This window comes from Manis javanica, chromosome X (assembly GCF_040802235.1).
Source record: "Manis javanica isolate MJ-LG chromosome X, MJ_LKY, whole genome shotgun sequence".
NCBI lineage: Eukaryota > Metazoa > Chordata > Mammalia > Pholidota > Manidae > Manis > Manis javanica.
Window position 1 is genome coordinate 71,721,172 of NC_133174.1, and position 13,654 is coordinate 71,734,825.

At 37.8% G+C, this 13,654-nt stretch overlaps 1 protein-coding gene across 6 annotated transcripts in view; it reads right to left on the minus strand.

Annotated features, from left to right (window-relative positions):
- RPS6KA6 (ribosomal protein S6 kinase A6) overlaps positions 1-12,932 on the minus strand; it is a 166,714-nt gene extending 153,782 nt beyond the window's left edge. For 3 of the 6 annotated variants that reach the window (XM_017668067.3, XM_037004820.2, XM_037004819.2), the window contains exon 1: positions 12,728-12,932. Coding sequence is in view for 2 of the 6 variants with exons in the window: in XM_017668046.3 (XP_017523535.1) it covers positions 12,296-12,373 (78 nt within the window). In the remaining 4 variants the exon portion in view is untranslated. Of the gene's footprint in view, positions 1-12,295; positions 12,694-12,727 lie in introns of those variants that run through there. The other 3 variants (XM_037004821.2, XM_017668053.3, XM_017668046.3) reach the window with 2 other exon arrangements.
- Positions 12,933-13,654: the final 722 nt, after the last annotated feature.

Below are 13,654 nucleotides of genomic sequence, written 5' to 3' on the forward strand. Positions count from 1 at the left end.
AGTCCCATGTATACTGAGCCCAGAACATATCCTAGGATTTGATTTTCCAAAATAATTTTATTACAGATGAGGATGTGGAGAAACTGAAACCTTTGTGCATTGTTGGTGGCAAGGTAAAATGGTAAAGCTAAGAAAACCAGTATGGCAGTTCCTCAAAATATTAAATATAAAATTACCATAAGATCAAGCAGTTTCACTTCTAGGAATACACCCAAAAGAACTGAAAGCAGGATATCAAAGAGATATATGTACTCCATGTTCAAAGCAACATTATTCACAATATCCAAAAGGTGTAAGCAACCAAAGTGTCTACTGACAGATGAATGGATAAACAAAAGCTGGAATATACAGGCAATGGAATATCATTCTGCCTTTAAAAGGAGGGAAATTCTGACACATGCTACAACATGGATGAATTTTAACGACCTTATGCTAAATGAAATAAGCCAGTCACAAAAAAGACAAATAGTGCATGATTCCATTTATGTGCAATATCTAGAGCAGTCAAATTCAGAGACAGAAAACAGAATGGTGGTTGCTTGGGGCTTGGGAGAGGGGAGAATGTGGAGTTATTATTTAATGGGTAAAGAGTTTCAGTTTTGCAAGATGAAAAGAGTTCTGGAGCTTGGTTATACAACAATGTGAATGTAGCAAACACAATTGAACTGTACACTTAAAAATGGCTAAGATGGTAAATTTTATGCTGTATAACAATTTTAAATACTATAAAAAATAATAAAATAACTCCACCATATCAGATAAATTTTTTGTCATATGCTCCTTAAGGATTTAAAGCTCCTTAAGGACAGACACTGTGATTTATTCATGAGACACACATAGTAGAAGTATTGTGAAAGTAGCAATGCTTTGGTGTCAAGCAGACCTACATTCAAATTCCAAAACTACTTTTATTGCCTTGGAAAAGTTTCTTCAACTTCCTTAGTGTCAATTTCTTTATCTGTAAAATGAACAATTTAGGGTTGTTTCCAGGATTAATATAATGTTCTCAAAGCTGCTGACAGAGTGTCTGACGTGCTCAATAAATGCCTGATATGTGCATGTCTTCTTGTCAAAAAGAAAATACAGAAAAAAAGCATATGAAGTATTTCAGTTAATAATTCACCAAAGGTGAATACTACTACCAGTATACAAAATAATACATCTGTGAATCAAAACTTTGGTGCTACTGCTACATCATCACACCCTACTGATCTAATAGTTTTAGTTTCAACATGGCATACTATTGTGAGCAGGAAGTACTTTTAAAATAATGATAGAATCATTTTTGGTCAACTTGAAAAGAATCTTGTAAACCAACCCAAAAAGGTACATACATACTCATGCATATACAGTTTGCTTTAAGAATCACAAATTGGAAATAAGTGAAAAGTACCTCGTATATTTTTACTATAAAATACTTAATTTCACTAATAATCTTTTAATTGGTCATTTCCAAAATTAAGGGTCTTTGTTTTTTTCTTTTGCAGTTCACATAGAAGGTTTAGATTATATCCTGAATTTTACACTACTGATATTCTCAAAGCCTCATTACTAATTATGCTCATTTCTCCAGTAGACGTTTTTACATATTTAATCTTTTACATTGAATTCTATAGTCAACATACTGCTTATGGAAAATGTGATAGCATCTAATTAAAATTATAATTAATTTTAAATGATTTGCTTCAAGCTTTTCTGGCTTTCTAACTATAAAATATTCCTGTTTTTATCCCAATAGGTTAATCCTTTGAGACATGCCATCTATCACTGCTTTGGGAAAATTTAGGAAAGCACAATTTTGTTTCAAACTGATCTGAAAGTGTTACCTTTTTGAGTGTCAGAATGGACAACAGTGTACCAACTTTAAGCTACTCCTTTAGTCAGGTATTGAAAAACAATTATGAGGCTCTGCTATAAAATAATGAGCTAATAAAACTTATCCATGTTCAAATCAAAGCATAAAAACAGAGCCCAAATTTAAATATGGATGATTTTTGAAGTATTTATCACTTTGTTACCTATGTTTTTGAATGTCAACTGATCATTATCAAGACTCAATGTCACACCTTCCCTTTTACTACAAACTTCTATCCACAAACTGCTTAAGTTATTAAATCTGTTTCATCCCTCTGTCAAACTATAACCTCCTCAAGAAAAGGGATCGTGTAACTCTTTGTAACTCCCATTCCCAGCATATTATCGGGAACATAGCAGATCCTTTTCGGGGAATGGAATGATTGAATTTGTAATCTGAATGAATTAAATGTAAAAATAATTTCAATAATAAGTAACGGCCATAGATTTTCTTCAGATTTTATTAATTTTCTAACTCAATACATTTAAAAGCAACTTTAAAATATAATTTCATAAATTATTTCCCATAAGTCATTTGCTTATCATTTCTGACTCTTAATTTTAAATTCTAACAGCTAACACAAATTCAGTTCTTTCAAAATCATTTTTAAAAATACATAACTTGGATAATTCATAAGATTTTTTAAGTGTCTTATAAATTCTTGACATTTCATATCTTGCATGAAACTTGTTTTAAAGGGTTTTATTTTTTTCAGAGTTAGATTCCTAACCCTATATTTTGTCAGAAGGATAAGTATGCAAACTCAACTTTGCAAACCACATGCTGTAGCCATTTGTCTAAATTGGGGCCCATGGGCTAATTTTTTTTAAATACATTTTTTAAGTGTTGTTAAAAAAATTTATGTGGCAGAGGTTATCTGTGAGAAACAAACTCTAAAATGTCTCTGGCTCTTTACAGAAAAAGTTTATCATCCCTTGGTCTAAACTATATAATTTTTTAATAATTATAAGTGTTACTTTTTAAAATACACATAAAGAGTACCAAGTTGGCCTAGCAATAAAAGAACTAAAATTATCTATGCCACGTAATTATAATTGCCATAGTACACACTGAATATTGCTTTACCAGAATATATTCAGAATTTCATATCACTCAACTTGTATTTTCGACTTACTTTACTCCAATGTCCCTTTTACTTTTGTAAATTAAAAAAAAAGTCCAGCAGAATGGATCCTTGTATTTTCATGCTTTCTGAAACCAAGAACTTTATTAACAGAAACTTCTGAAACACAGCTCCCTGAAGGCAGAAAGGGTACATTAGATTTTAGAAGCTCCTATTAAGAGACAAATGGATAAGAATATTTAGTTCATTTTTGGGAACTGGCATAATTCAGCCAAATCACTTCCAATATTTTACTTGTGCCATACTAAATGTTACAGGGTTTTAATACAAAGAAAGTCCAACATACTGCTTTTAAAAAATGTAATGTAAAAAACTGAAATAATGATGATGACATTGTTGTTTTTCAAATTAAAAGGAGATTAAGTGGTCTAAAGTTGCAAAATGTATCCAACTGAGATGAGTCTCCAAAAAAATACTCTCCCTCAAGATCACTCTCCCTCAAGATCAATTAGCCAAGCCATGGCCTTCTGAATACTCTTTATACAACACAGAGCCCAATAGTTTAAATAAAAGGGCTAGGATCAGCCTTATGTTATCTGGCCAAGCCCATGTTTCCCAAGGACTGGACTGTCACTAGCAACTTGAAGGGTCACTTGCTAACCCTGAAAACTAACTTCTAGAAACCTCATTATTTCAACATCAATACAGTGAATCCAAAGAACTAAGAGACACAAATTCAAAGGCAATTCATAAGTACAAATAAGTTTCCTCTGCCACATAGCATAAATGACTGCAGAAGAGCTCTAAATAAAAGAGGGACATATGCCCAAACATAATAACCCTCTCCAACTGCCATAATCAAATGTCAGGAATAAGGGGAGGTACGTAGACAAGAATAAGGCACAAAGTGAACTGCCATATAAACTGAGACTATACTCTTGACAACTGATTTGAATAGGAAGAAATCTATTCATATTTTTTAAAACTATTAATATTTTTAAAAGGCAAAGGGAAGAGCTATCAGTGAATCCGTGAGAAAAGCCACAAGAGTACTGAATTATAACATCAATAGGCCAGAAAAGTAAAATTTTTTTTTAATCTTTTTTTAATACTGTAGACTTTCTTTTTTCACGAAGTATATTTGATATACAATATTATATTGGTTTCAAGTACACAATATAGTGATTCAACAGTTATCTACATTATTAAATGCTCATCCCCAACTAATGTAGTTACTGTCAACAACAATGAAATCTTTCTATAAGCCTAAGTTTGTTGGTCTTTGTGACATAATATACTGACCTTTCAGACATTTTCTTATGATTATGGAAGAATGGAGGGACATATAATTAATAGGTTTTCAGTTACTAAGGCAAAAACCTAGAGCAATAACCAAATGAACCCTATCTAGTAACTAACACCTTACACATAAGTAGGCATTTAATAATCACTTGCTGAATGAATGCATGCAGAATAATATTTTGTAGTAATTAAAACAATGTAAGTATCATCATGCTTTAAAAAGGACTTGTTGTACAAATGATAGGTTACTATGGACTGAACTAAGCATATCAATATTACTTACACGTTTGAAGGTATTTGTGGAACATTTGGGTTTTTAAACTTCGGTTCAATAACAGAAAAACAGCTTCCCTGGATACTATTCAGGAAGGAATTTGTTTACTTGGTTGAAATCAGAGCTAATGATATTAATGGTTTTGAACAGCTCCAAGGTGTGTTCCTAATGTCAAGACACTGGCCATCTGGCCAGCCTCCTGTGAGCTACAACATATACTTTGCAAAGTTTACCTTCAAAGGATACATGTATTATGTATGGCACATATATACATGACATGTCTACATACACGACATTCTTTAGTAGTAATTCTTCTCAGTGTATAAACTCAAGAGTATGAGGTCCATGTAATTTCATTAAAATACTACCTTGGGGAATGTGAAATAACTTTCAATTGCCCATTGAGCAATTATTTATCAGGGTAAAAAAAGTACTGTCTTGGAGATCTAAATCTTAGAATTATTCTGTTAAAAAGAAGAACTTTACTATTCTTGTCAAACATTATATACAAAGTGCAACTGTGTTGTTCACTTCTCAAAATAATCATAAACACATTAATTTCCATTTTTTTATATGAGGAATCTGAGGATCTTTATATACTACTGCACTTTTCTCCTAAATCAGTTGAGCATATTTGTGTGGATCTATTTCTGGATTTCCTATTCTGTTCCACTGATGTATGTATCATTCCTTCCACGAATACCACCACACTGTCTTAATTACTTGCAGTAACACAGTAAACCTTAACATCCTGAACAGAGTGATTCCTTGCATTTTAATCTTCTTTTTTAAATACTATTTTCGATACTATATTTGAATTTTAGAATAAACTTGTTGTCTCTGTCTACAAAAAACCTTACTGGATTTTGTTGATCTTTATTTTGAGTAGACATGGCTACTAAATCAGCAGATCTGATTCACAGATCTGATAGGCTACCAACAACTTGCCAAATCCTCTCCTTATCTTCAGTATCATCCTTATGGGGGAGACAATAACATAAGATGGAAAAAGCATGATCTTAACATGATCTAGTTTCAGATGCCCAACATAACTCCCACTGATTTGTATGACTCTTATCATTTAAAATGGCACCATTTTCTTACTGAACTGTTCTAAAGAGTGAATAAAACTGAAGAGATAAGACATGCTTAATAAATGTCATATACTTGTCTCTTAAGTTTAAATACATTTAAGGTACAATGGACTCCATTGTCTTATGGGGTGAAAAATCTACACTGGGTGTTAAAATTGCTACATTTTGCCTTAAGGTCTATCCCCAACCACTTTATAAATAAAGGCAGATAGGTCCTATAGTAAGAATAATTATCTGCGGCCTTTGAAATTTTCATTAGAGATGTGACAGGATATTTTAGTCAAAATGGAGTCACTATCCCCTTACTTAGCTAGTAATAAGGTACACAGATTGTTTAACCTCTAAATTAGAAGGCTAAACAATATCAAAATCAATGAGGACACTTAAATTTTCTTTTTACTCTAATGGAAAAGCAAATTCCTCAAAACTACACAGCCAGAGAATTCAAGAAGTCATATACTTCCTTTGCCCCAGTTATATATTGAAACAACAGAATAAAACATATGAAAAACATGACAATTCACAGAAAATTTATTTTATAGCTAATTGCTATCTTACAAACTGAAATGCTTTTCTCGTTCGAATTGAGAATTATATGACTATTTCTCTTTTTACTTTGGCCTAGAGCTATAGTTCTTTATCCTTGTCTAAACATCATAATTATCTTGGGAATAATGCCCAGGCCCCAACCAAATCAGTTAAATATGAACCTCTGTGAGTGAGGCACTAGTATGGAATTACTTTAACTCCTAGGTACATATAATATACAGTCAGAATTGAGAACTACCAGCCCAAGGAAATCCAAAGCTATGTTTGCAATTCAACCATATTTCAAATGTGTAGTAGACCCTTAAAGCCTGTTTACCTGTGTTCTATTTCATCTTCCAACCCCATCCTCCATCCTTTCCATATACCTCCTACTTTAACTCATGGTTTCCCTTATCCTGAATAATAGTTTGTTGTTGGATTGTATTTCCTATAAACCATCTCATACACTTAGTGAAATGAGGGAAGGCATAAGTAAAACACTCTCTTTCTCATGTGCATGCATGTGTGCACACACACACACACACACACACTGAGAGAGAGCATGATCTACTTCAAACATACAGATACAGGTTAAAATCTAGCAGCAAAATCAGTTACAAAGAATGCCTCCAAGACAATTCAGAAAACATCTCTATTATCTACAAAAGTCAGATTAAGCTTAGCTCTAAATCTCTCTCCCATCCAATTCCTTTCCCACTTAAAAACAATGAAAAGAAAACAAGATACACAAAGAAAAAATATCAGCAAGAATGATATAATATTCTTTGGAAATAATCTAAATGTGTAAACATTACATAGCAAATTCTAACAAAGGCTTACCTCAATAATCCAAACGCTTACCAGATCTTCAGAACTAAAGACAAACAGCATTCACCAAGAAAGAAATTACAGGAAGAGAAAAAAATCTATTTCCTCCTCAAAAATTACAGATGATGGAGACTATGAGAGGGGTAATACTGAAGCAACAATATGGTCCAAGAAAGCAACAGCAGTAAGCCAGGCTTTATTATGGAAAAGCGAGGTAGTGATTAGCTCACTAGCTCTCTTGATGAAATAATCAAGGTAGGAAAATACATACAGGCCCTGCCCTGAAGAAACTGACCTGAGTTTTTCCAAACCCGACTGCTTTAGAGGAAGATAGTCCTGGAAAAACTGGGAAGGTACCCAAGAGAGAGGAGAGGCTGTGGCCCTGTTAGCCCCTTCCCCCCTTTCTACTACAAATAAACCTGGTGAAAGCATATGAGAAATACAGATGCCCATGTTCTTTTCCTACATTCCAGAAAGAAGCATCAGTCCCTATATTCAGAAGACCCCTCTGCACTCATTTAAGATGAATATTGATGAAGCAAGAATTACAGGCTTACAGACCATTTTAAAAGCACGAAAAAAATTTTAGCTAGTAATAAGTGCATTTACCTTTGGTAGTAAAGGTTTTAAGCATGCTAAGCTTGACCAAAAATCTCTAGAGAGGTTTGCTCTTGTTTCAAGGCAATAAGAGAGAGGGGTAAGTTCATTTCAGTTTTCCATCCACTGCAAAGATATTTTTATCTTTGATTAGTCCGGTAACTAGCATAAACACTTATATTGTCAGGCATGCATTAAATACCTGTTAAGTTTAACTCCTACCACAACACTCCTAAGATCTGCTGTTTTTTATTCTTCCCTCTTCCTCCTTAATGTCTAACCAGTTGACAAATTCTATTTTTTCACTGTAAGGGCTCTCCCTTCAGCCCTCTCCTTTCTACCCCCTTTGTCCTACTTCAAAAATCTTACTAATTCCATTGACCAATACAATAGCCTCCTAGCTGGTATTTCCCACCTTCAGTCTCACCCCTATTTCAATGCATCCTACATACTGCCATCAGTTATTTTTCAAAGCATAAATCTGGTCATGTCCCTCATGTCCTCAAGAACTTTCAGTAATCCCATTTACAGTATTGCACTGAATCCCTGACCTGGCTTTGAAAGCCTCATCCAGTCTGAGCCTAGCCTACTTTAGTACATTCCCTACCTCATCCCACACTATATTCTCACTCACATCACAGACTTATTACATCCTAGCAATATCAGATTCTTCCTTCCTCCAAGAATACCTCCATGCCTCTGCTTATATTGTCCCCATCCACCAGAATTTATGCACCTTTCATCTCTATGAAAATATTATCCACTGTCCAATGCCCTGTTCAAATTTTACCTCTCACAAGCCCTTACCAGATCCACCCCTAAACCACTACCACATCCACCACATTGTTGATCTTGTGGCTTGTATAATTACAGTTTCTGTACATGTCTATCTTGCACCTGAATGGAAACCTGTAAACCAATGGTGGTGGGGTGGGACTGAGGGTGGTATATCTTTAGGCATTACATATTACAGTACTAAGTACTGTACTGTCTTTATACCCAATAAACACTTGATGAACTGAGCCAATTCCTACCATGACTAAGTTCAGAATAGGGCAAAAAGAAGTAAAAACTGTATGTCAATGAAACACCTTATTAACCAGTTACAGAAGATGAAATTATTTGTCTCTTATCCCCCAAAGTATTACTAAATAAAACCTTATATTTTATCCCTGAATCACCCTATGATTACAAATGTGATTAGTATACTTAGAAGAAATAAGCAGATCTAGAAAGGATGTCTTTTTCTGGTTATCTAAATTCCAAGATTTTAATACACGAGACAGTAATTTCAGAGTTTAGGGGCAGGGAAAGGGGCATGATGATGATTGTGGGAAAATAGAAGGAATTACTGTGCAAAGATGTGTACACACAGAGACCTACTATGTGCAAAGCACCTTGCTAAGTGTATTGAACCCAGTACTGAATTTTAGTTTTTTACATAAGCTCTTGAAGATGTTTTTTCTCCCATTCACAGAGTAAGAAACTGAGGCTTAGAGAGGTTAGGTAACTTGCATTGGGTCACACAGACAGTATGAGTTGGAGATGAGATTGGAACTCAGGCCTGCAAATTCCATAGGCCTCCAACCCCTATATTCTTTTCTTTGTTACTATAGAGTCCCATGAAATTAATTAAAACTAGCAGTTTTTCCCAATCTTCCATATATTTGCCATCCTGGTTAAATTTTAAAGTCTGTGGCTTTAATCCCAAACTGTTTTTATCAGTGAACTGTATCACTCTCAAAACTACCTTAAACAAAGAAAGTATTGCCAAAGAAATTATATGAATGCACCAATTATAATATAATATGACATGATACAATGTGCAATTTGGAAACTATCATCAACTTCACCATTGGGAAGCAAGCACTCTCTCACCAAACAAGTGCTCTAAACTATAACGTACACGGCACTAACTTATGAGAAGTTCACTTTAACTGAAACAGACTGCTGTTTATGATGCTTCCCCAGGAATAACCAATACCCATCACATCTCAAGTAAAATCTCTTCCCTGATCCTGACAGAATCCAGGCAAGAGCTAAAACTGTGGCTGCCTGAGGGGATGATGTCCTTTGAAGTCCCTATTCCCAGTAGACCTAATTAAGACAATTCTTATAAGAGTTCTCACAACCAAAGCTTCTTATTCCCCTTCTCCCAAGAACCTTTTTCTCAGAAACCAATAGAGCCTAGAGTTCCCCTTTTCAGGTCCATTCTCCACTTCTCACTGGAACAAAGCTAGTTCTTATTTGAAACTTTCAACACATTTTCTCATAGGGCAATTTTACAAACAGTGGTTAGGTTCTTCATCATTATACCCCACTACTGTGCACTGGTCTAAAATTATAACTGCCCTTAATAACTTTTTCCTGCAGGAAAACATGTTAAGAGTCTCAAACAACCAATTCTTGCATTTCTAAATGATAATCCAAAGGTTAACAACCTTGAACTGCCCATAAAACAAGACATGCAAAAGATATTGAAAAAGACTACACAATATATGATAGTGCATATAATCTTTATTTTTACCAGGATTCAATACAAACAGAAATTGACATAAATTATTTCCTTTGATGTTAAAGTTAACAGATTCTTAATGACATTTTCTTTAAGGATTCCAACACATTTTCAAAAACTGTGTTCTACAGTGAAAGTACTCTTAGTCCTAAAAACTATCACGACTGAGGGCTGCAAAGCTCATGCTCAAAGGTTAACATTTCTAAAGCTCAACATCAACAAACGTGTAATTAAATGTGTATAAATTCTGGGAACTAAAATTGTTTCCTTCTCATAAAAAAATATTATAAACAAACACCAACAACAACAACAAAAAAAAAAACTCTTCAAAGTACCAAGCAGGTCTGTTCAGAAATAGCATTCAGCTTTCACCTAGAATATTTGTAATTAAGTCACTTGCATGGTTAAATCTAACCAATCCTAGAAAAAGAAGGAAGAAATACCACCTGTACCACATTGCCTTCACCTTGTTTTACTTCACAGGGATTAACGATTTAAACCTGAGTATTTTTCCAAATTGCTGAGGTAGAGAGACCCATTGTTAAATCTCTATAATGCCTAAAACATAATGCAAACAATTTTAAAATGTGGTCATTACAATTCAAAGTCTTTTTACATTTAGAATTAACAAAAATAATAAAATAGTAGGCATGTGAAAGACCAGCCCATCTCCCATCCCATCCTTATGTCCAAGCATTGAACCGTTTTTATAAATCAGATGCCTGGGACTATAAATCAATAGATTACATATATCAATAAAACAAAATTCCTCTCCCCTTGAAAACTCTTGCTAGAAAATTCTTGCAAATCTGAAACATTCCTACATTCCAAGAAAAAATGAATCCCTCTTCACTTATCCTGTTCTTAAAAGATGTAGAATATTAAAATTTATTTAGGAATTGCTTAGTTTACTAGTAAAATATTTCCTAATAGTATAGAGGATTCAACTTCAGACTCCTGATTTATTTCCACTACATTTCTTGCTAAATGTTATGCTGACACGTAATTTTAACCCCAGTGTAGATCGAAATTTGAAAAGAGTAAACAATGAGTTAAACGGACAACAGTACAAAGTGTATTTTTAAGGATGGAGCAAGTACTTGGGGACAAGTTTGCATTTTGGGATTGCGTGTCCTACTTCAAAATATCCTCCTATGACTCAGTTTGGCATTCAAGTATTTTTAGGAGGCCTATGGTGGCCTCTACTGGAGTAACAGGAGGTCAACCGACTAAGGCAGCAGAAAGGATCTGACTTTGTATCCCGAACAGCTCTTTTTGTGATTAAATGCTGCAAGCTATTAACAACAACAACAACAAGCAACAATAAAGAGTACTTGTGCACATCTAAGTTTTCACCGCAGAGCTGACCAAAGCCCAAACAGAACAGTTTCAGAAGAAGAGCAGGAAGAGGGGCAAACCAAAGCATTTTGGTCGAACCAAAGATTCGTCTCTCTTACCAAAGATTCGCCTTACAAGGGATCATGTTTCCTCTGCGTGCTTTTATGGCCCAATGGGGCGCCGGGGACAGCAGTTGGGGAAAACAGAAGGGGAGGGAGGAATAAGGCGGTAGAATTGAGGGGCCAGCAGAGCAAGCAGTAGAACATCACCTGAATGTAAGGAAACCTAGTCTCCAGTTAAACTCCACTTGTATGGTTAAAAGGAGCACAGCAAGCCACAGAGAAACTAGAAAGCTAAGTAGCATTCATACCCTGTGCCACGGTCCCCAGAGTTATCTCGCCACATTGTTTTTGTTGCGCTGGGTTCCTAAAGCACCCAGCGTTCCATAGGGAGCTGGACTCAGCTGTCTCCCAAAGTGTTCCCAGCAAAAAGAGTGGGCGAGTAAACCCAGCGAGGCGGAGAAAGAAGAACGCACAGAGGCAGGCAAGGCACCTGGAGCATCCCCCAGTCCGGCTTCAGGTCACAAAGTGAAGAAACTTAAGCCACAACTCCGGTGTGCCCCGCGAGGCAGGCGATCCCCCTGAGGCCGAGCCGGGACCCAGGATGCCCTTGCGCCCTACGCCCGAGCCCCCGTTTCCTTCCCGCCGGCTCTCGAAGGAAAGCGCAGTGGGGGCAGCGCGCTCCGCCGGCATGCAGCCTCAAGGGACAGGCCTGGGGGAGGTGCATCCCAGCCCCACGCTCCTTCCCTCTTGAGGCCCCTGGGCCAGGATCCTGCGGGAAGGATGGGGACGGCTCCAGTCCTCCTGGTCACCACACTAACCTCTCCGCTGCTCGCGACGCCACCGAACACCTCCATTTCTTGGTCCCAGGGCTCCTCCTGAGGATCAAACGGTAGCATCGCCCCTTCAGGAGCACTCGAATAGGAGCTGCCAGCCGCCGGCGCGGTGGCGCATCTCGTCGCGTGAGCCTGCCTGCCGCCGCCGCAGCCGCCCCGGGACCCCCAGCCCCGCCTTCAGCGACTGCTGCCCTCGCCGCGGAGTCCCTCAGGGACTAGGAGCCGGGGGGTCGCTGCGGCCGAAGGCTGCTGCTCCCCATAGAGAAAACTGTGCTGCCTTTTCGAGAGCTGCCGCTCGGCTCAAGCTCACCACTGCCGCCGCCGCTACCGTCGGTCTGTGGTAACTCCCCCCTCCACCCCCACACTCCGCTTCCCCAGCTCCCAACTCTGTCAATATGGCGGCAGCGGCGGAGTTACCTGTGCAGCGCCCGGAACCCCCCACGGCGGCGGCACAGCGGCGTCACCGGAACGTCAGTGGAGATTCCCCAGCCTGGGGTGAAGGGGCGGGACGGGAAAGAGGGATGGGGGTGGATACGGGGAAACCGCCTGGTGGGGGTGCGAAAGGGGAGGGGACGTGCTGACGGAGGAGTGGGGAGAAGCGTAGGAAAAGCCGCGGCAAGAGCCCGGGTAAACCTGCCCATTCCACGGAGCATGCGCGGCACTGTTCACACATGCTCAGCAGGCTCTCTCGAGGAAACGAGGCAGCCTTGCCGGCAGGAGGATCCCCCCGCAAGAGTACGGGAACTGGGGACCTTCCTGAGCTTCAGAGGAGTCGCTGTCAGGGGAGGACTTCCGGAATATATGCTTACAGGGCCCACCAAAGCAGGTGTCCTATACACCGAACCACGCCCATTCTGGTACTCAATGACAAATGCGAGGGCGGGGATTTTAGTCCATTGTGAATTAGACTTCTAGAAGCTGGAGGCAAGAAGAAAATGCTTTTAAAATAAATTAGTACACCTGAGCTTCCCGACTACCCAATGGCCAGACCGCCTCCCACCGCGTACCTGTCCCTGTCACAGTGTTTCTGCTGGATGACATGGTGTTTCTAGTGTTCACACACATACGCCATTTATTGGATTCTACTTGAGACCGTAAAGGCAGAATGTATGAAGCTAACCTAACCTCCATGCTCTGAGGATATTGGACTTGTAGTGACAATAATTATCATTTTTCTGTCTTCTTCAAATCAAACCTTTACTGTTTTGCTGCTCTAAGCCACCCGCTTAGCAATATAACTAGCGATATAACTGAGATAAAGTACAGGTTTCATACGTGGGAGATGATCAAGCTCCTCATCAAACCACATCAGAACCCAAAGTAAAAAAGTTATTCCACTTTAGA